Here is a 23,244-nt window from a genome sequence, read left to right on the forward strand (position 1 = left end):
TTGTGTATACAAAACTCAACAAAGAATTAACATCATTGAGAACATGTCATCAAATACAAGTAGGTAGCAAGCAAGACAGTATGGCTCCCTCATAGCTATCTGTCCCTTATGTGTAATAAAAACTCTATAACAAATGGTATTCTACTCCACAGTAGTTCTCAGCCGGGAGTATGCGGACTCCTGGGGGTACGTGGTGAATGTGGGTGGCCAGCACCATGTCGCCTCTGTCTCCCCAGTGGTGTTAACTACCTCACCCAGGAGATGTCAACTACCTCACCCAGGAGATGTTAACTACCTCACCCAGGAGATGTTAACTACCTCACTCAGGAGATGTTAACCACCTCAACGAGGAGATGTTAACTACCTCACCGAGGAGATGTTAACTAACTCACCTAGGAGATGTTAACTACCTCACCCAGAAGATGTTAACTACCTCACCTAGGAGATGTTAACTACCTCACCTAGGAGATGTTAACTACCTCACCCAGGAGATGTTAACCACCTCACCTAGGAGATGTTAACTAACTCACCTAGGAGATGTTAACTACCTCACCCAGAAGATGTTAACTACCTCACCTAGGAGATGTTAACTACCTCACCTAGGAGATGTTAACTACCTCACCCAGGAGATGTTAACCACCTCACCTAGGAGATGTTAACCACCTCACCTAGGAGATGTTAACTACCTCACCTAGGAGATGTTAACTATCTCACCCAGGAGATGTTAACCACCTCACCCAGGAGATGTTAACTATCTCACCTAGGAGATGTTAACTACCTCACCTAGGAGATGTTAACTACCTCACCTAGGAGATGTTAACTATCTCACCCAGGAGATGTTAACCACCTCACCCAGGAGATGTTAACTACCTCACCCAGGAGATGTTAACTACCTCACCTAGGAGATGTTAACTACCTCACCTCGGAGATGTTAACCACCTCACCCAGGAGATGTTAACTACCTCACCCAGGAGATGTTAACTACCTCACCTAGGAGGTGTTAACCACCTCACCTAGGAGATGTTAACCATCTCACCTAGGAGATGTTAACCATCTCACCTAAGAGATTTTAACTACCTCACCTAGGAGATGTTAACTACCTCACCTGGTTTCGATTTAAAGCTTTCGTGACTGCAAGGATTCATCTTCTTTGGTTCTTTCGGTAAAGTCACGTAGAATGAGAATAAAATAATAAATTGATCAAATAAATAACACAATAATATTCTCACGACGTTTCGGCCACAACACAAGCGGCCTTCATCAGGTGAAGGGACGAGACGGTCTGGAGGACAGCACTGGAGTGAAAAAGCCACGCTCAGATCACTTAAAGGTCGTGAGAATATTATTGTGTTATTTTATTTTATCAATTAGGAGGTCGTGGGTTCTATCCCGACTGACGCCTGCTGCTGCTGCTGTATATTTGGAGTTTGCGTCTCTCCCCGTAGTCGCGTGGATTTTTTCCCAGGTCCTCCGATTTACCCTCCACATTTAGAATAAACGTCACCACGCGTTTAGAGTGTTTGGCTGCTGCTATAAATGTCCACGTGATAAGCTACCTCACCTTCGTTGAGCTATAATTTGTGATAGACAAGTCGCTTCAAAAAATTGTTCTCAAGCTCAGTGGGGCCTTATCCGGTAAAATAAAAAGTACTTTAGTATTATAGTTTAAAAAACACTCCTGGAGTGCCACTCTCTACTTCAGTCCTCGTACCAATAGGTCATCTGTTTCACCATTGGGGTCAATAATTTTTAAAATCGTGAATTTGTTTTCCTCAAAAAGCGTGAACTTTGCAAGTCAAAGTTATTGCTTAGAGCGGTGGTTCTTAAACCGGGGGGCTACGGGGACCCCTGCGGGGTACCGTGAGGTGATTTATAAACTTGAGATGATTAATAAACTTGATAATTTATAAACGTGAGGTGATTTATAAACGTTAGGTGATTTATAAACTTGATAATTTATAAACGTGAGGTGATTTATAAACGTGAGGTGATTTATAAACGTGCGAAATTATATCAGATGTGAAAGTCAATGGTGAACAATCGTGTGGTATGAATCTGCCGATATAAAATAACTAGGAATAACATTTACATCCATCTGGTAATCCAGAGTAATGTTGGTTCCCAATGGTAAACACATTTACCTCACGCGTGCACAGCGCGTCCGTTGATTATTTTTAAACTTCTCGTCGCTTTACAGTGGCTAGCCAGTTAGGATATCACCGCACAGACGTGCACAATCGGTTAAAAGTATTGATGTTCATTAATTCGTAACATGTGGGAGGCGGGATTGGAGGCTGTTGGTTAATAGAATTTGCGAGTTATCTGCGAGCTATAATTGTGGTTTGCCTACGTTTTCAACCACTGTACATACGACTTTTCAAGAATAAAATATAAACTTACGCCTATAAAAGATATAATATACTCGTTTACAGAGGCGCTGTACTCACCAGTCGGTTGTTGTGATTTTTTTAACTTTATTGTAGAGAAGCAGTGGCGTCGGTCTACATTACAGTCGACATCGAGTACAAAGATCCCCCGTGTAGCCTTTACAGGCTGTAGGGGCAAGTGGCGTTAGCGAGTAACAGCAGCGCCTATGAAGGTCGCTACAGGAGAGGTGGGTGGCCAGCACCACGCCCGGCCGCCTTTGTCTCCCCAGTGGCGATGTTTACTACACACCGCTACACCAGCTACTCATTTGAGGCCGAGTTAATCTAGCGGAGGCCCAGCACCCGGTTCAGATAATCGTCACTGGTGGTGTTGGTGGCCGTGAGCGGGAATCGAACTCGCGGGTGGCCGGGTTCGTAGCGTGTGCACTGTACAGACTGCCGATAGCGCCACCACTCGGCAGCAGCGTCTCCACGCAACATCACACAAAAACTTTCCTGATCTCACACACACACACCTTTGAATGTCATGACACGTGTGTGTGTGTGCGTAATGAGTCGTAACACGTGTGTGTGTGCCATGAGTGTGTAAACATCGCCACTAGGGAGACAAAGGCGGCCGGACGTGTTGCTGGCCACCCACCCCCTCCTGTAGCGACCTTCATAGGCGCTGCTACTCGCTAAGGCCACTTGACCCAACCGTGTGTCACGGAGATCTTTGCCTCTGTGTACCACGACATCGACGGCGTGTGTGGTGCACGTGGTGCTCAAGCGGCTGAAAGCTATGCGGCGAACATTTCACATCAGAACCCGCGGCCCACGTGGTCCCCCTCTGACGTCACCGAGCGCACAGGCTTCCCGCGTTGCATTCTGGGATTGAATTCGTCGAGAGCAGTCGCACGGTAGGTGGAGCTCCTGCTCCTTAGGTGATGTCTCTTTAATTTGTGTGATATCTCGTCACGAAAGTGGGATTATTTGTCTTTCACATTTCTTAAATAATCCGGGAACATTTTACAAATGTTCAATAAAAGGCGTACACCTTTTGGCGTCATGTGGTCGAGCACCAATTGGGTCGAGGCTCAAAAGAAAGCCGTCCCTTGGTGTGGACCAATCAGTTTCAAGGGCAATGCATCATATATTATCAAAGTATGTTTTTGTTTGCATTTTGACTTCAGGTATTGTGGTTAATGCAGACATGAATCCTTGTTAAAAGGTTTCAGTTTTGTTGCCAGAAAAAAAGGGGAAAAACCCTATTATTACATTTTGGTACTGGCAAAGGTCTAATGATGAAGTGTCCTACTTCTTGGTTATTTCGGTAAAGTCACGTAGAAGGGAAATAATATAATTAAATAATAAAAATAAAACAAAATAAAATTATCACAATATTTTATTTTATAATTTTTATTGTTATTATTTTATTATTTACCTTCTACGTGACTTTACCGAAAGAACCAAGAAGATTAATCCCTGCAGTCGCGAAAGCTTTAAATCGAAAGTTTCCTACTTGTAGGCATGCAGTCACCAAAAAGCTGACATTCATAATAAAGGTTTTTGGGTTAGATCGCGTAAGTAAGTCATGACAAACCACAGGGTCTACTTAGCCATGAATGTGATTTCAAAGTGGACAGTCTGAATAGGATCATTGGTGGGGGTTTTCACATCTACGTTATGGTGTACATGCGTAGATGCGTGCGTTTGGCCGTGTGACGCTGAGTGATGTCCTTATGCTCTAACGGACGCAAACCCAAATCCCAGTTGTAGATTTACTCAGCTCACCATTCCTTTGGTGTTGACAAAATTAGGACCGTTTTTTTTGTTTCCCGTAAATGCAATGTCTATTTAACACGTAGGCTTTCGCGACCAATATTATTCATAATAAAGGTTTTTGGGTTAGATCGCGTTTATTTATAAATGTGTCGTAACCCTCCACCACCCGACACGGCCAATCAGCAAAAAAAGTGTCACGTTGACAAAAGACAAATAATTCACTACTTCAGCCCACCGGTGTCACGTTGACAAAAGACAAATAATTCACTACTTCAGCCCACCGGTGGGCTGAAGTAGTGAATTATTTCACTACTTCAGCCCACCGGTGTCACGTTGACAAAAGACAAATAATTCACTACTTCAGCCCACCGGTGGGCTGAAGTAGTGAATTATTTGTCTTTTGTCAACGTGACACTTTTTTGCTGATTGGCCGTGTCGGGTGGTGGAGGGTTACGACACATTTATAAATAAACGCGATCTAACCCAAAAACCTTTATTATGCAATGTCTATGTATGTTGAACCTCTTTGGCACCGTACGTAGCCAAACGTGCGAATGGGAGGTGCGGGGTGAGGGACAAAAAACTAAACACAACAAGGGGCCATCCATTTAGTAGGCACGCAAAAGTCCGTCAAAACTTGACCCCTCCCCCCCCACCCTGTACGCACGCATACTTTTTACACCCCCCCCGCCCCACCTGCGTACATACGCTTGAAGCACCCCTCCCCCCCCCCCGAATCCTATAGAACGGCTGATATTGAATCCACGCAGAAACGATCAAGGACTATCTAACTATTTTGAAGGCCAATATAGACAAATTATTATCGAGACTTCACCCCCCCCCCCCCCCCCCCGTTTCCTATGCGTACGTACATTGTCAGTCGACCCCCCATACACAAGCATACGCATTTGGGTTAACCGCCCCCTCCTCCCTCCATGCGTACGTACTAAATGGATGGCCCCCAACAAGCAGTTCTAAATAAATTTGCTTTCAATCTAGATGAGTTCAAAGTGCATCATTGAGGTCATCCTGTGCGGAGACAACCTGCCAAGGGACTTCGGGCATTTCCACTAATTTTATTTGGTATTTATTTGGTGCTTATTTCATCAACCCTGAGAGATGATGGGCTGAGGTGATGTTAATACCTAATACATGCTCGCCTGACAGTCCAATGCTACAAACTCACATCACAAAACAGTGACACAAGCTCAATTGACAGCATGGACAACGGCTCATGTGAAAGTATAAGCACAGATATCAGTTCCCCTAACATCAAAAACACTGACGTTTTATTTCACAAGCCCTCTGCACAGTACAGACATGGGTACAATCTCTATTGAGGTCCAGGATAATCGATGCCACATAAACACCTTAAGTGATCACATATCCCTTAGCTAAAACTGATTTATATTAAATGATCCGTTTAACACGTGGGCTTTCGCGACCAATATCATCCATAAGAGGTTTTTTTGGGTTAGATCGCGTAGATATATAAATTTGTCGTTATTTTACGTCGTACTCAGATTGTAAATGTTGTGGCTTGGCTCTCCAACACACCGGTGTGCTGTGCTAGTGACGAATTGGCCACGTTCTGTTTACGTGACAACCCTTACTAATTGGCTGTGTCGGGTGGTGGTGGGTTTTAACGACACATTTATATATTTACGCGATCTAACCCAAAAAAACCTCGATCATGGATTAAATTATCCACTTGTCGTTTTGTTGCATTTGTTTACCCAGGAGGGCCCCACCGTGTGTCTCATGGCTGTTTTTCAAGAGAATGCTGCCAAATTTTCGTCATGGGGCAATCATGTCATAGGGCGATGATGTCATAGGGGCGATGATGTCGTAGGGGTGATGATGTCGTAGGGGTGATGATGACAAAGGGGTAATAATGTCGTAGGGGTGATGATGTCGTAGGGGCGATGATGTCGTAGGGGCGATGATGACAAAGGGGTGATGATGTCGTAGGGGCGATGATGTCGTAGGGGTAATGATGTCGTAGGGGTGATGATGTCATAGGGGCGACGTTTGCCTTTTGGCGTTGTTCTCTGCTCTATATCACTGGTGAGACAAGGCCACAAAGGAAGCTCTCTCTGGTGAGGGCCAGTCAGTTTCTAGCACAATGCTTACGTTATTATCAAAGCGTGTTTCTTTGCATGTTTTACCACAAGTATGTGTGGTTAATGCAGGTTCGATGCCTTGCAATAGGGGTCTATTTGGTGAGTGAACATTTTAACACCTTGTGTTATTCCCAAAAATGGTAAAACCTTTTTTCTTATTTATTTATCAGTCGGGGGCAATGATTGCTTTCTACTTTCCAATTGAGTAATTTACTCAATTTGGATCAAGACGCCGGCACATAATCGGCTACTCTTGCACTTATTTGTGTCACGGGACCTTGAACGTTTGCCGCGAAGCAAACGGCACGTGCGTCCACGTCGCGTTCGCATCATAGATACACACTGCAGCATTATCCAGGGCGGCCGCTGGAGTCTAACCGCGAACCTCTTCTTGCAACGATCGGCGAACGTGCGGCCACGCCGTCAGGTTGCCTTGGCAGCAATCCACTGGCCCACGACGCATGAATGTGTGCGTCGCGTTGTACGTGATGAAGGCGTTACTGATATATCTGTGCGTTTGTGTGTCCGCGCGTGACTAGCAGCAATGGATGAACCTGTCGTCATCGCAGAGGCAGGGATGCACTTCACGCCTGCCGGTACTACTCCATTCACTACAGTATAATCGTAGCGCCCGATCCACTGCTACGTCTCTGCATCTAGCGCACACACGCACAACTCGAGTTCACTGCATTATCAACAGCCACGATCAAAGACAGTGGTCACCGCATCGCGCACTTTCAGATATGCTTTTGCGGCCGTCTGGAACGCTCTTCCTTCCGATATTAGGAAGCCACTGGAGCTATGCACTTTTAAATCATCTAGATTGACAAACTAATTTCTTTAAAACTTATTTTTGTGTTAGTTTTGTGTCTTTCCCCGCACCTCTGATTAGAACATCTCCATAATGGCATGATCCCGCCATACAACAGTCCTAGAACCTGCACACGTTCTTATTTCATTTCTCCGTTTGCGTAATTACATCAAAAACACTGACGTTTTATTTCACAAGCCCTCTGCACAGTACAGACATGGGTACAATCTCTATTGAGGTCCAGGATAATCGATGCCACAAACACCTTAAGTGATCACATATCCCTTAGCTAAAACTGATTTATATTAAATGATCCGTTTAACACGTGGGCTTTCGCAACCAATATCATCCATAAGAGGTTTTTTTGGGTTAGATCGCGTAAATATATAAATTTGTCGTTATTTTACGTCGTACTCAGATTGTAAATGTTGTGGCTTGGCTCTCCAACACACCGGCGTGCTGTACTCGTGACGAATTTGCACGTTCTGTTTACGTGACAGCCCTACTAGTTGGCTGTGTCGGGTGGTGGCGGGTTTTAAGGACACATTTATATATTTACGCGATCTAACCCAAAAAAAACCTCTATCATGGATTAAATTATCCACTTGTCTGTGTCGTTTTGTTGCATTTGTTTACCCAGGAGGGCCCCACCGTGTGTCTCATGGCTATTTTTCAAGAGAATGCTGCTAAATTTTCGTCATGGGGCAATCATGTGTGCGTCGCGTTGTACTTGATGAAGGCGTTACTGATATATCTGTGCGTTTGTGTGTCCGCGCGTGACTAGCAGCAATGGATGAACCTGTCGTCATTGCAGAGGCAGGGATGCACTACACGCCTACCGGTACTACTCCATTCACTACAGTATAATCGAAGCGCCCGATCCACTGCTACGTCTCTGGAGCTATGCACTTTTAAATCATCTAGATTGACAAACTAATTTCTTTAAAACTGATTTTTGTGTTAGTTTTTTGTCCTTCCCCGCACCTCTGATTAGAACACCTCCATAATCGCATGATCCCGCCATACAACAGTCCTAGAACCTGCACACGTTCTCATTTCATTTCTCCGATTGCGTAATTTCTTCTTGGGCGTGTTCCTCCTTTGGCTTCCATTCCATGATTAAGTCTCATCCCTCAACGATGCTATACCCCTCAATAGAAGACACGTAAGAGGTTAGACTGAGCTCTTGTAAGTGATGCTCTCCTTGTTGATGCTTACTCTGCTTTCAATGCACATACACGTTCTTGGTACGTACGTGTATGTGTGCGTGTATGGACAGCGCTAGTGTAGCAGTTAGTTCACCGCGCTACAAACCCGGTTACCCGAGTTCGATTCCCGCTCACGCCCGCCAACACCAGTGACGATTATCTGAAACGGTCTTGGGCCTCCCCTAGGTAGACTCGGTCTCAAATGACTAACAGGTGTGATGTGTGAACGTCGCCACTGGGGAGCCAAAGGCGACCGGGCGTGGTGTTGGCCACCCACCTCCCTTGTGTGCCACAGCGCCGACGTTCATAGGTGCTACTCGCTCACAGCACTTGTTCCAACAGTCCATTAAAGGATATACGGGGGATCTTTGTCTTTGTTTTTGTGTGTGTGTGCATGCAGATATCCTCTGGAAATTCGGAAGTAGAATGACACCGTTTGAGCATGATGAACTCACACGCTACAAGCGCATCTATTATTTCAAGATCCGTCAGCCATCACAGAGTTCTTTCAACGATGTCCATGATTTCACAAGTCACCACTACAATTTGGTACGTACCCTCAACCAAGGTTCATGTGGTTTCCAACCAATTCACATCTCACTGTAAACATAACACCCCTGGTTTAACACATAGGATTTCTCTTCTTGGTTCTTTCGGTAAAGTCACGTAGAATGGAAATAAAATAATAAAAATAAAACATGATAAAATTCTCACGATGTTTCGGCCACAACACAAGTAGCCTTCTTCAGGTGAAGGAACAGAACTGTCGGGACGACAGCGCTTCAATGAACACTGCTAAGCTTGGCAGCGTCTTTTAAGCTGGGTGGGAGGAGCAAAGCGCCTTGACAAAGGAGTTTACATATCAACAGAAGAATTTAGCGTTGAAGTAGCTGTGTTAATGTGTTGGATTAGCAACACACTGCTAATCCAATAGCCTGCTGTATATTTGGAGTTTGCATGTTCTCCCCTTGGTCCCGTGGATTTTGCTCCTGGGTTTTCCCTCAACACTTAGAATCAACGTCACGCATTTAGAGTATTTGGCTGCTATAAATTTCCAAGTGATAAGTCACTTCGTTGAGCGATATCATTTGTGATAGCCAGGTCGCTTCTGAAAAAGAGCTATATAGCTCAGCGGGTCTTACCTGGCAAAATAAAAATAACAGTTTGGTTTGAAAATGTTGTTTTATCTGAGTGTAAATCGAATTCTTTTGTAATGTTTTCCAGGTCCAGGATGAGCATCTGGCATATAGGTACCAGTTCCTGAGTGTGCTCGGAGCGGGAGGATTTGGCCAGGTGATCCGATGCCTGGATCACAAACATAAGCGGGAAGTAGCTGTGAAAATGCTGCAGCACGAATCATAGTGAGTTTATATCTGGAATTGTGAAGAGAAGAGTTTGAAGAGATTGCGTGAATATAAATGTGCCGATTAGCGATTACTTCAGCACGCCGGTGCGATGAAGAGTAAACCCACAGCATTTACAGTTGAATATGACGTTTTCGCTGGTGATTACAACCAGCATCATCAGGCGATTTTCCAGAATTGTGAAGACGTCTTCCTCATTCCGGTCGTTAATTGAGCAAGATGACATCATCACCGTAAGCCTATCAGGCGCAAAGATCAGAGGGGGGTTTATTCTACTGTAATATAAGTCACAATGGAATATGTTAATCTGAAAATATGCAGGACATATTACCAGATGGGTTAATCATAATGAATCAATATATGATGTCTTGAATAGCCAATTGTGAATGTTGTGGGTTTACTCGCCATCACACCGATGTGCTTAAATAATAGATAATTGGCACGTTTTGTTCACGCGACAAACCTTACTGATTGGCTGTGTCGGCTGGTGGTGGGTTAACGATACATTCACATTTATGCGATCCTACCCAAAATCCTTTTATTATTAATAATATTAGTCACGAAATCCTGCGTGTTAAATCAACTCGCATCGGTGTATATTTATAGGAGACAATGCTGAAAAATCTAGATAGTGATCAGCAGTCGATGTTTCCTCTCTGAATAGTATTATAGATAAAACATCATCAGGAAAGAAAATGTTCGAAGTGGAATTCCTTTTATATGAGTGGTCCCTGTAATATTTAGAAATTTCCATCGCTAGCTCAGGTGCAGTTATGGGGAGGAGTGCTTACCCAAATTGCTGGGTTGCACTGTTAAGGCATTCCACCTTCCTGCGATGGGGATGTATATATGTTTAACTTCTTTCGTGCCGTACGTAGCCAACCGTGTTAATCGGAGGTGCGTGGGGGAATCATCAAATAATACATGATTTAAATGCATGCCTATAAAGGGCACCATACTTCAATAGGGATTACCGTTGGTACGGCTATTTTAATACACACAATGGACAGGAAGGACAAGATCAAAGGGCTCGCATAATGTACATGCATCATGTATGTTAACTCAGTAATCCCCCCCCCCCCCACGTGGTGCAAGAGCGCAGAAGCGTGGTCACCACATCTACGCCTCTATATAAGGAACTAAACAGGTGGCCTTCTCCACAAATCTGGCTGTCGCCTGATGAAGCTAGTTGTAATTACTGGCGAAACGTCGTACTCAGATTGTAAATGTTGTGGATTGGCTCTCCAACACACCGGTGTGCTGTACTAGTACACTACACTATACACTACACACTACACTACTATACACTACACTACTATACACTATACTATACACTACACCACTATACACTACACTATACACTACTATACACGTCACTATACACTACACACGACTAAACACTACTATACACTTCACTATACACTACACACTACTATACACTACATTATACACGAGTGCTGTACTAGTGACGAATTGGCCACGTTCTGTTTACGTGACAACCCTTACTAGTTGGCTGTGTCGGGTGGTGGCGGGTTTTAATGACACATTTATATATTTACGCGATCGAACCAGAAAAAACACCTCTATTATTAAAGAAATGTGTTGATGCGGCCACCTTGTTTCTCAACGTGCAGTACTAAGAGCGGGGTAAGACTCGTTCACCACTTTTCTCTCCGCAGCACCAAGCCATACCATTCCGAAAGGGAGGTGCAGATGCTTAAAGCGTTGCAGTCGAAAGAGAAAAACAACAACTACGTCATCAAACTCCTCAACACCTTCACCTTCAGGGGCCATTTCAGTCTGGTCCTTGAGCTTTTGACGTGAGTTGTTGTGGGTGTCGCTCCTCCGCCCTCCCTTGTTGCTGGAGGGTGACTGCCTCCAACTGCCCAGTAGCAGCGTCCATCACGAGCCTCCTCCCCGCAACATGCATACACATAACACAATGCATCTGCTTCATGATTATAAACAGCGATGGGAAACGGGAGCACTTGTCAGCCGTGCACAAGGACACTGTCCCCCACGGGGCCCTACGTCACCGACGTGGGGAATGTTTGTGAGTGACCGGCTACGGTAGAGTCGACATCCGACGGTAGAGTCGACATCCGGCTCTTGCGAGGAGCCTCGTCTCCAATACGCGCCGCATGCGCATTGGTCACGAAGAAGAAGAAGAAGGGAGCGTAACCATGCGTGCCGCTCTGTCTCGCAGGGGAGACCTCAGACAGCAACTCAAGTTGGCTCCCACGGCCTTTACACTGCCCGAGGCCAAGGTGTACGTGAGGTCCATTCTGAAGGCCCTGCAGAAACTCAAGAATAAAAAAATAATTCACGGAGACCTGAAGCCGGTGAGTGAATACAACGGCCTGCAGCGTCATTGACATCCCACCCAGAGTGCCCCACCCACCCACAGCGCCCCACCCACAGCGCTTCGTGCATCTCAGTGACAATGCTCTAAGCCAGTGGTTATACTGGTAGTAGGAGACGTAGTGGACTGGAAGCCCAACCGGGATTTATTCACAGGAGGCAGGGGATTAATTGTGTATGTCTGTGGATGTCTGTTCACGTGTATCCGGACACCCGGATAAAATGGGAGGGGTGGGGCTGGGTGGAGAGGGGAGGGTGGGGAGGGGCTGGGTGGGGAGGGGAGGGTGGGGAGGGGCTGGGGAGGGTGGGGAGGGTGGGGAGGGGCTGGGTGGGGCCTGGTGGGGGGTGGGAGGGGTGGGGCTGGGTGGGGCTGGTCACCTCGTGGTGCCCTTATAAAACTCAACGTTTAACCTACTCACGCCGGCTTGTGCCCGCCCTCACAGTCGGGCATATTTGCGGAATACACCACGTGGTGCCGCCTTTGACCCTGGCCATTGACCGAGCAACCCAACGTTCCCACCAGCTCCCTGAATTTTGTTTCAACCGAGTACCCCCCTTGCCTGACCCAACATGGTCCTGATAAATGAATGTATGAATAATGAACATCAATACTTTAACTAATTGTCCATTTTGCGAAGTATGCTAACTGGCCAGTAACTGCAAGCGAATACAAACAAAAATCAACGGGCGCGCTTTGCACGCGTGACGTCATTTGTTATATCCTTATAGGCTACCATATGGATTTAAATGTTATCGTTATTTTATATCGGTAGATTTATACAACACGGTTGTTCACCAATGACTCTCTCGTCTGATATAATTTCACCTCACGTTTATAAATCACCTCACGTTCATAAATCACTTTACTTTATAAATCACCTCACGGTACCCCCAGGAGGTCTGCGTAGCAATAACTTTGACTTGCAACGTTCACACTTTTTGAGGAAACAAATTCACGATTTAAAAAATAGTTGAACCCTATCGTAAAACAGATGACCCATTAGTATTAGAACTGAAGTAGAGAGTCGCAATCCAGGAGTGTTTTTGAAACTATAACCTAAACTACTTTTTATTTAAGGCCCCACTGAGCTGTGTAGCTTTTTTTAGAAGCAACCTGGCTATCAAAAATGATAGCTGAACGCAGTGGCTAATCATCATGTGGAAACATATATATCAGCCGAATACTCTCAGCGTCTGATGTTGATTCTAAATGTGGAGGGAGAAACCGGAAAAATCCATGCGACTACTGGGGAAACATGTACACTCCAAATATACAGCAGCAGCAGCAGGCATCAGGGTTGGGATCAAATCCACGGCCTCCTGCGTACCAGGCGAGGTATCTAACATCTTTGTCTTCTCCAGGAAAACATCCTCATCAAGGACCAAGACACCAGCGATGTCAGACTCGCAGATTTTGGTCTCAGCTTTCAAGAGTGTCCCAATGGTAAGTGAGCTCACATGAGTGGGTGTGTGTTGGGGAGACTGCCCCCCATCTCCCCGTTCTCCTGTGACCCACCGTTCTCCGACTCTCCCCCCCTCGCGGCTGCCCCTCGTGGCATGATTTAAATGGCTGCACTAACCACCTTGCGAATGCGCCGCTGTGCCCCTCTCGTACACGCCAACCACGAGCTGCCCAGTGGCGAGAGTACCCACGCGGGCAGAATACACGGGACACCACAACGCGCGGGCTCACACGTTAACGTGCACAGCGAGCGTGCACGCGCGGGCAAAATATACGCTCGTGCGAAAACGCAGGAAACCACAACGAACAGGCTCACAACACCAGGCACCCCCCTCCGTACTCACAGAGACAACACGACACGGTTTAATGTCTACTGGCGATTTATTCCTCGATTAATGAAGCCACCCAACCTGTGTCAGTGTGGACCAGCAGGGCAGATCTAACCTATCTCTCTATGGTCTAGGACCCAATTTGTCCCGTCTCTCCCTACTCACTCTCCTTAACGGATATTCCCTCTTAGACTTACCTCCCCTCTCCGTACTTACGATCTGCTCTCGAGGTGTAGGTAGTCGCAGAGAGACGAGGCTGCACGTGGCTTTTGCTGGGGGGCTGGACCTGGCTGCTCTGCCACCCGTCTCACGGACGTTCGAGTAGCAGGGGACGATCACTCCTCGGTCCCTCACTCCAAAAGACCCCGGGCAAAAGAGAGGCCTGCTTCTCATTTTCGACCCTTTTTATTCCCCTACTTCAAAGCCCAGGCGCCGCTGATCCGCTGGTCTCTCATCCAATCAGGAGCCTCGGATTTCCCGCTCTCTGCCAATCAGATCAGCCCTCCTCCCCGACGCCCGCCCTCTATTGTTTAACCAAGTGCACGGCATGCAGGACCTCCTGTACCGCCCCACCCCCCACCTGCCTGCCGATCCGCGTGTGTTTTGGGTGTTTCCTCATTGCGGTTCTCAGTGAGTTCGCCGTGGCCATACAATGTTAGGTTAATCCACGGCGCCGCAGTGTCGTTCGGCCTGGGGGGGGCTGCCAATTCCCTGGCCCTGAGAAACCGTGGAGCACCCCCACGAGGGGGGCTCTCGGGTAAAAACTCAGGGGCAGGTGACCCCCCCCCCCCCCCCACGAGGCCCTACGTGAGTGCAGGTGTGTGTTCACGTGGAGGGTGGCGGGGGAAGCGCCGTGACGGAGGCCGGGTGGCTTCTCCGCTGCAGCACCCCCGTTGCAGGCACGGCTCCCACGGGGCGGCTTCGCTGTCGTGGCACCACGTGTGTGTGTACTGTGTGTACTGTGTGTGTACTGTGTGTGTGTGTACTGTGTGTGTACTGTGTGTGTGTACTGTGTGTACTGTGTGTACTGTGTGTGTGTACTGTGTGTGTACTGTGTGTGCACTGTGTGTGTACTGTGTGTGTACTGTCTGTGTGTACTGTGTGTGTGTACTGTGTGTACTGTGTGTGTGTACTGTGTGTGTGTACTGTGTGTGTACTGTGTGTGTGTACTGTGTGTGTACTGTGTGTGTGTACTGTGTGTGTACTGTGTGTGTGTACTGTGTGTGTGTACTGTGTGTGTACTGTCTGTGTACTGTGTGTGTGTACTGTGTGTACTGTGTGTACTGTGTGTGTGTACTGTGTGTGTGTACTGTGTGTATACTGTATGTGTGTACTGTGTGTGTACTGTGTGTGTACTGTGTGTGTGTACTGTGTGTGTGTACTGTGTGTACTGTGTGTGTACTGTGTGTGTACTGTGTGTGTGTACTGTGTGTACTGTGTGTGTGTACTGTGTGGGTGTACTGTGTGTATACTGTATGTGTGTACTGTGTGTGTACTGTGTGTGTACTGTGTGTGTGTACTATGTGTACTGTGTGTGTGTACTGTGTGTGTACTGTGTGTGTACTGTGTGTGTACTGTATGTGTGTACTGTGTGTGTGTACTGTGTGTGTACTGTGTGTGTACTGTGTGTGTGACCTGTGTGTGTACTGTGTGTGTGTACTGTGTGTGTGTAATGTGTGTGTACTGTGTGTGTGTACTGTGTGTGTGTACTGTGTGTGTGTACTGTGTGTGTGACCTGTGTGTGTACTGTGTGTGTGTACTGTGTGTGTGCACTGTATGTGTACTGTGTGTGTGTACTGTGTGTGTACTGTGTGTGTACTCTGTGTGTGTACTGTGTGTGTGTACTGTGTGTGTACTGTGTGTGTGTACTGTATGTGTGTACTGTGTGTGTACTGTATGTGTGTACTGTGTGTGTACTGTGTGTGTGTACTGTATGTGTGAACTGTGTGTGTACTGTATGTGTGTACTGTGTGTGTGTACTGTGTGTGTGACCTGTGTGTGTACTGTGTGTGTGTACTGTGTGTGTGTGCACTGTGTGTGTACTGTGTGTGTGTACTGTGTGTGTGTGTACTGTGTGTGTGTACTGTGTGTGTACTGTGTGTGTGTACTGTGTGTGTGTACTGTGTGTGTACTGTGTGTGTGTACTCTGTGTGTGTACTGTGTGTGTGTACTGTGTGTGTGTGTAGCGGTTAGTGTAGCGGTTAGTGCGCTGTGTTATAAACCCCGGCGACCCGAGTTCGATTCCCACTCACGGCACACCAACACCGGTGACGATTATCTGAACCGGTCCTGGGCCTCACCTAGATCGACTCGGCCTCAAATCAGTACCTGGTGCGATGTGTAAACATTGCGACTGGGGAGACAAAGGCGGCCGGGCGTGGTGCTGTCCACCCACCCCGCCGTGTGCCGTGCCTGCCTTGAGAATAATCCACGCGACCACAGTGGGCATCAGGGTCGGTATCGAACCCACGACCTCCCTGTGTACCAGGCGACATAGTTAACATCTCTCGCCCCCATGGCAAGAGATGCTAATGCAAGATATATCGACATCTTTTGTTGTCGTTCTTTTTTTGTAGTCTTCAAGAGGTTTGGCACGGAGCAGTACACAGCGCCAGAGATGTACCTCAAGCTGCCCATCACGTGCTCCGTGGACATGTGGTCCCTGGGCTGCGTGGCTGCTGAGCTCGTGACTGGCCATCACCTCTTCAACAGAAAGTTGGAATGTCACCATCTGGAGAGGGTCATCGAGGTATGTTCGAGGTCTTTCTAGGTCAACAACAGCAACAACGATTAGAATCTGAATGTGTTTAATACTGGAGGAATCCGATGAGCCATGAAGCTCTTTGTCACAGGGTTTTTTTTCTACAAGTTACGTGTGGCGAGATGTTAACTACCTCGCCTGGTACGCAGGAGGTCGTGGGTTTGATTCCGACACTGACGCCTGCTGCTGCTGCTGTATATTTAGAGTCTGCGCATTCTCTGTCTCTCTCCCCGTGGTCACTGGGTGGATTTTCCTCCGGGTCCTCGGGTTTTCCCCTCCACATTTAGAACAACAACATCACCACGCGTTTCAGAGTATTTGGCTGCGGCTATACATTTCCACATGACGACAAGCCACACCGTTGAGCTATCAAGTGTGATAGGCCAGGTTGCTTCTGCAAAAGATGCTGCATAACTCAGTGAGGCCGTCACCTGAAAGAAATAACAAGTCAGCTGCATATTCTTAGTTTTTTCGGTAAAGTCACGTTGAAGAGAAACAACAAAATAACAAAATATATATAAAACAATAAAAAATTCTCACGACGTTTCGACCATAACTCAAACGGTCATCATCAGGTGTGTCGGTTTGCATAAATTTATTTTGAAAACGGCATATTTATTTATATATATAAAAATAACGTTTGCAAACGTTATTTTTTGCAAACGTTATTTTTATATATATAAATAAATATGCCGTTATTTTTTGCAAACGTTATTTTTATATATATAAATAAATATGCCGTTTTCAAAATAAATTTATGCAAACCGACACACCTGATGATGACCGTTTGAGTTATGGTCGAAACGTCGTGAGAATTTTTTATTGTTTTATATATATTTTGTTATTTTGTTGTTTCTCTTCAACGTGACTTTACCGAAAAAACTAAGAATATGAATTACTGCAGTCACGAAAGCTTTAAATCAAAATTTAAGTCAGCTGCAGTTAGTTCAATATAAACGCGGTTTCATAACAGACCCACGACATGTCACGAACCGCGAAGCGAGTCACATGTGCGTCGCTCCGTGCGTCTCTCCGTGTGCGCAAACAGAGTATTTGGCTGCGATAAGTTATCACGTGATGGCAAGCCACTTCGTGAAGCTATCCATTGTGATGGCCAGGTTGCTTCTGAAAAAGAGCTACTGTATAGCTAAGTGGGGCATTACCTGGTAAAATAAAAAATAGTTGAGTAGTAATAGGGAATAGTAGTACTGTACTGCACAATGATGGTCGGTGTAGGTTGGTGAAGGGGAGCAGAGCATGGAAGCATATGAAGTACAACAATAGATTTTGTTGCACTGCCCAGTAATGCACACCACGTAATCCCGACAATCTGGTGTGGGCAATGGTCACTCATCCGAGCACTTTGCAGGCCAAAACCTGCTGAGCTTCTGAGATCCGACGAAAGTGGCCGAAGGTAAGTCGACCGGACGGACACACGTAATCGCGTTCATAATAAAGGTTTTTGGGTTAGATCGCGTTTATTTATAAATGTGTCGTAACCCTCCACCACCCGACACGGCCAATCAGCAAAAAAGTGTCACGTTGACAAAAGACAAATAATTCACTACTTCAGCCCACCGGTGTGTTGAAGAGTTAATCCACATTTACAGTTTGAGTACGACGTTTCGCTGGTAAATACATCCAGCATCATCGGGCAATTCGCCAGAATGGTGGCGAATTGCCCGATGATGCTGGATGTATTTACCAGCGAAAAGTCGTACTCAAACTGTAAATGTGGATTAACTCTTCAACACACCGGTGGGCTGAAGTAGTGAATTATTTGTCTTTTGTCAACGTGACACTTTTTTGCTGATTGGCCGTGTCGGGTGGTGGAGGGTTACGACACATTTATAAATAAACGCGATCTAACCCAAAAACCTTTATTATGAATATTGGTCGCGAAAGCCTACGTGTTAAACTGACGTAATCGCGTGTGCATCAACGACTAATCTCTCGACTGATCTCGCCCACGTCAACTCATCGCCGCTGTGGTGTGCGTGCGTGCGTGCAGATCCTGGGGGTGCCGCCAATGACTGTCATCGTAACCTCGAAAGCGAAGCTCATTTCCTTTGGTGAGTGGAGGAGGGGGCGGCGGTCGCTACTTGCGCTGGCACTTCTCCTAGAGCCGTGTGGCAATGCAGCCAGCGATATTGCCCTCTGTTTTAATCTGTTTTCCCTTTATCGGCCATGAGCCGACGGGGAATCTCCACGTGCAAGTGCATCTTTGAGTCTGAGATTTGACGTAGCCAACCGTGCTCATTGAAGGTACAGGGGAAGGACAACAAATTAAACACAAAAAAGCTGTTTCAAGATAAATTAGTTTTTTAATCTCGACGATGATGATTTAAAAGTGCACAGCTCCCAGTGGCTTCCTAATATCGGAAGGAAGAGCGTTCCAGACGGCCGCAGAGGCGCATCTTAAAGCTTCGTGCGATGCGGTGACCTCCGTCTTTGTTCGATGGCGTGGTATAGTGGTTCATTTGCGGCAAGCACTTTGTGTGCAACGAGCACGACCTCATCATGTATTCGTTCGGCAACACTGAAGCGACATTCAAGTCGTGCATAAAGTGCGCACTGCGTTGCAGTCTTCATCCCAGCACTAATTCTCCGTGTCCTTGTTTGTTTCGTAAAACAGGTCACATGGGCGAGATCTTCGTCAAGAACAAGAAAGTAACCCCGGAAAGCTTACCCCTCAACGAAGTGCTTGGGACGGAAAATATCCATTTCCTCAATTTCATCAAAGGATGCCTCACGTAAGTGACACACCACCGCCCACTGCGCATTATCTTCGTCGATAATTCAATTCACATCTGTGATCGACACTCACCTGACAGATGCAATTTCGTTGAGATTGGGCAGCTGCTTGTCCTGTCAGGGGCAAAATGTTTTTGATGACGTCATCTGACGGTCAACCACGTGACGTGATACGGTTGTCGGTAAAACTGCGTGCAGCCTGTTTATCCTATCACGCGATAGTAGCTGTGTTCCTGAAGAACAAAATGTTTAGGAAAAATCGCATTATAATAAGCAATATATAACGTAGGGTAAAGCGCAGTCCGCGATAATGCGTGAGGTGCATACGCAGGCCGAACAAAGACCGAGGCGCGTGGTGGGCATGGTGGGCAGCATCCAGAAGCATCCACCAGCATCCCAATGTCCCTGCGTTACGTTGCGCCGAGGCGGCCGCACGACCGCTTGTCCCTACGCGCGCTGCGACGTAGTTCCGGTCGCTCGATGGTGTCGTGAAAGCACCATGCGGTGCTATTCGGAGAACAGATCGTACAGCTCGCGCCTACTCCATATTTGTAGAGGAGTGGGCCTTCTTGACCGCTTTATTTATTTCCCTTCCCCTCTCTCCAGGTGGGATCCCATGTGGAGGTTCACGCCTGAGGACGCCCTCGAGCACGAGTGGATGGCGGACAGCTCCCTCTACCTGGATGCGGAAGCGTTCCTGACGACGTCTAGCCAGGCCGAGGGAACCTTTTTTACCCCCGGCAATAATTGCGGCACGCTCAGCGAGATTGACGACGACTCCTCTTCCGGTGGATGCGGGTCACCCGATCCGGCGGCTTCCGCCCCGTCGCCGCCGGCGTCCTCCGAGAGTGTGGAGTCGTACGTGACGGCTTGCGAGTGGCTTCGCGAACCGTCGGGCGGGGCGATCCCCTCCGCGTCCGGCGAGAGGGGCACTGAGAAGGGCCTCAGAGAAGACAGCAGCTGGGACGGCGACATTAGCCGGACCATGAGTCAGGGGAAGTGAGTCTTCGTGTGCGAGTGGTGCATTTGGTGAAGTTTTGGGGCTGGCTGGGTTGTTGAGTTAAAGTGCCTCCCCTTTTGGCAACGGGCGTAGAGAATCCATATTCTTTGGGTCTTTCGGTAAAGTCACGTAGATAGGTTCAAATTAAATAACAAAAAAATAACAAAAAACTGCGACGTTTCGATCGCAACGCAAGCGGTCGTCATCAGGAAAAGTGGGTTAGATTCTAAAGGCAAACTGTTTATAAAGGTTTGAAATGGGCGTGGCCCAAATGTCAGCAGCCAATGGTAATGTGAGTGGTGGGCAGCAACCATGACGGTGGTTGGTTTTCCACCAATCAAAGGGCTGCCAGGTGAAAATTGGCATGTTGATAGAAGATCGCAGAGCCACCGCCACCTCCAGGTCGGCACGCGAATTGGCTGTGGTAGTGTGAACCTGTTAATGAACAACGAACATCGGAAGGTGGTAGGATGGGAACATCACAGCCAGTTATGACTTAAACTGGTTGATAACGTCCTTCCAATGATTGCTCAGTTTGTACCCATCTTCTCGGTGGAAATTGTGTCTGTGTCTGTATATATGGATGGCTTCGTGAACGAATCTTTGTTGATAGCCAGTGGGTTTGCAGAGTACCTTCGTCTTAGAGAAATCAATTCCGTGTGAGTTCACCGCATTAAAACAATGATCAGCCACGGCCGAGGTATTGGTCCTACTCACGAACACGGTCCGAGACATGTCGCTTAGTTTCCCCAATGTAACTACTGCCGCAGACACAAAATGTAATGACTGCCGCAGACACAAAACCATCACCTTGCCATACATAGCACGGGTCACCAAAAAGATTCCAAAATCATGAGCAAACACAAGATCCAGGTTCGATTTAACACTGCATAAAATTCGTGATCTGATCCCATCTGTGAAAGATGTGATCCCTGACTTGCAATACCCCGGCGTCTACAAACTAAGCTGTGTCTGCGGCAGTAGTTAAATTGGGGAAACTAAGCAACATGCCTCGGAACGTGTTCGTGAACATAAGGCAGATCTGAAACACGGTAGTTACGTAGTTACTTTATTGTTATTGACAGGGCCAGGGTTGTGTAGCACTATAATGGGTAGGTGTGGGGAGCGGTGGCGCAGCGGTTAGCACGTGGCAGTACGAACCCGGAAACCCGAGTTCCATTCCCGCTCACGGCCACCAACACCCAGTGACGATTATCTGAACCGGTCCTGGGCCTCCCCTAGGTCGACTCAGCCTCAAATTAGTACCTGGTGCGATGTGTAAACATTGCGACTGGGGAGACAAAGGCGGCCGGGCGTGGTGCTGGCCACCCACCCCTCGTGTGCCATGCCGGCCTTCATAGGTGCTCGCTAACAGCACTTGCCCTCACAGGTGATATATACGGGGGATCTATGCTATACGGGGGATCTTGCCCTGTTTCTTCATTTACGGTAGGCGTTACATTTTACATTTTATTCCTATATTTTAAAACTGTACGATAATTTGTACTTCTCATGTTAACGAAAAAAGTTGTTCGAGCGTGGAACATTTTGGGGCTGAAACGTCTCTCAGCTGTTAACACGGGCCAGGAGACCATGGGCGGTGTTTGACGCATCCCGCTCGTCGCCTCGCGAGACGCGCCCCCTGTAGTAAGTGGGTGCTGCCGTGAATGCCTCAAGTACGGATGAGGAGCATATCGATGTTACGGGCATTTTGTCTCTACCAGCTGGGTTCCGGTCCCCTGCACCAGCAAGGAACATCGCCGTCCTGACGACGGGAGGGATGAAGACGCCGCCGCCACCATCGCCGCCGCCACCACGGTCCCCACCATCTCCACCATCTCCACCATCTCCACCGTCACTGCCACCACCGTCCCCACCATCTCCACCATCTCCACCATCGCCACCGCCACCACCGTCCCCACCATCTCCACCATCTCCACCGTCACTGCCACCACCGTCCCCACCATCTCCACCATCTCCACCATCGCCACCGCCACCACCGTCCCCACCATCTCCACCATCTCCACCGTCACTGCCACCACCGTCCCCACCATCTCCACCATCTCCACCATCACTGCCACCACCGTCCCCACCATCTCCACCATCGCCACCGCCACCACCGTCCCCACCATCTCCACCATCTCCACCGTCACTGCCACCACCCCCACCGCCCCCTCCACCACCACCTCCGTCGCCGATGATGATGATGATGTCGGCAGTGGGCCGCCGGAAGCCCGGAGAACTCGGCGAAGATTCGCAGGCACTAGGAGGCGCTTCCGGAAATTTCTCTCTTTCGTTCGGAATCACTGTTGCTGTTGCACGAGCGGAGAGGACGATGATCCTGTCACAGGGCCGGCCATTCACCGCCCTGGGGACAAAGTTTAGTTTTATTTCTGGGGGGGGGGGGGGGGGGGACTTACATGGCTCGTGAGTGTGTCTCTCTATTAGGTGCTGTGTGTCTTACGGAATAAATGCTGGGGGGGATTCACCACGGCCTCGGGGAATCTTCCGCTGCCAGCATCTCGTGCGAAGACTGGGAGAGAACCAAGCGGAGGAGTGGCGGGAGGATGGCTGCCCATCATCACCACCACACCACACGCATGGGACTAGCCCAGATCAACGCTAATTGACATTCGGAGCTGTCACCTTGCATGGTGTCCTCCCAGCCAGCCTAGCTTGTAATCTCAGCCGTTGTCAAGAGGGGAGAGAGATGGAAAGCGATCATGTACTGTGTTCAAATGTTGTAAAATATAATGGGGTTCAATGAAAAAGGGAATCATTGTTAAGTATAAGATATATTGTAGATCTCCATGTATATATACTGTAAGGAACAAATTTAGTTTTGTAAGAAAAGAAAAAAAATCTGTTATTTTTCATATTACTTGTGTCCGGATGCTGTTTGAAGAAGCGCAATGAGTCC

General features: G+C 47.6%; 1 protein-coding gene across 1 annotated transcript; it reads left to right on the forward strand.

Moving 5' to 3' along the window:
* Positions 1–2,628: 2,628 nt before the first annotated feature.
* LOC142930409 (dual specificity tyrosine-phosphorylation-regulated kinase 2-like) lies at positions 2,629–23,202 on the forward strand. The gene is made up of 13 exons (XM_076072765.1): positions 2,629–3,286; positions 6,817–6,870; positions 7,873–7,926; positions 8,694–8,842; positions 9,518–9,654; positions 11,337–11,477; positions 11,864–11,999; positions 13,381–13,462; positions 16,386–16,558; positions 18,582–18,642; positions 19,206–19,323; positions 19,931–20,323; positions 22,049–23,202. Exons 2-13 carry the CDS (start codon positions 6,819–6,821, stop codon positions 22,707–22,709), a joined length of 2,157 nt encoding a protein of 718 aa, XP_075928880.1. The 5' UTR covers positions 2,629–3,286; positions 6,817–6,818; the 3' UTR covers positions 22,710–23,202.
* The last annotated feature ends 42 nt before the right edge of the window (positions 23,203–23,244 follow it).

This window comes from Petromyzon marinus, chromosome 38 (assembly GCF_048934315.1).
Source record: "Petromyzon marinus isolate PM22_M1 ecotype Great Lakes invasive population chromosome 38, UKy_Petmar_22M1.pri1.0, whole genome shotgun sequence".
In the NCBI taxonomy this organism is placed as follows: domain Eukaryota; kingdom Metazoa; phylum Chordata; class Hyperoartia; order Petromyzontiformes; family Petromyzontidae; genus Petromyzon; species Petromyzon marinus.

Coding starts and splice junctions, on each gene's coding strand:
- LOC142930409 (XM_076072765.1), top strand. CDS start 6,819: ATGGATGAACCTGTCGTCATCGCAGAGGCAGGGATGCACTTCACGCCT. Junction 11,478..11,863: donor CTGGTCCTTGAGCTTTTGAC/GTGAGTTGTTGT, acceptor TCTGTCTCGCAG/GGGAGACCTCAGACAGCAAC. Junction 18,643..19,205: donor AGCGAAGCTCATTTCCTTTG/GTGAGTGGAGGA, acceptor TTCGTAAAACAG/GTCACATGGGCGAGATCTTC.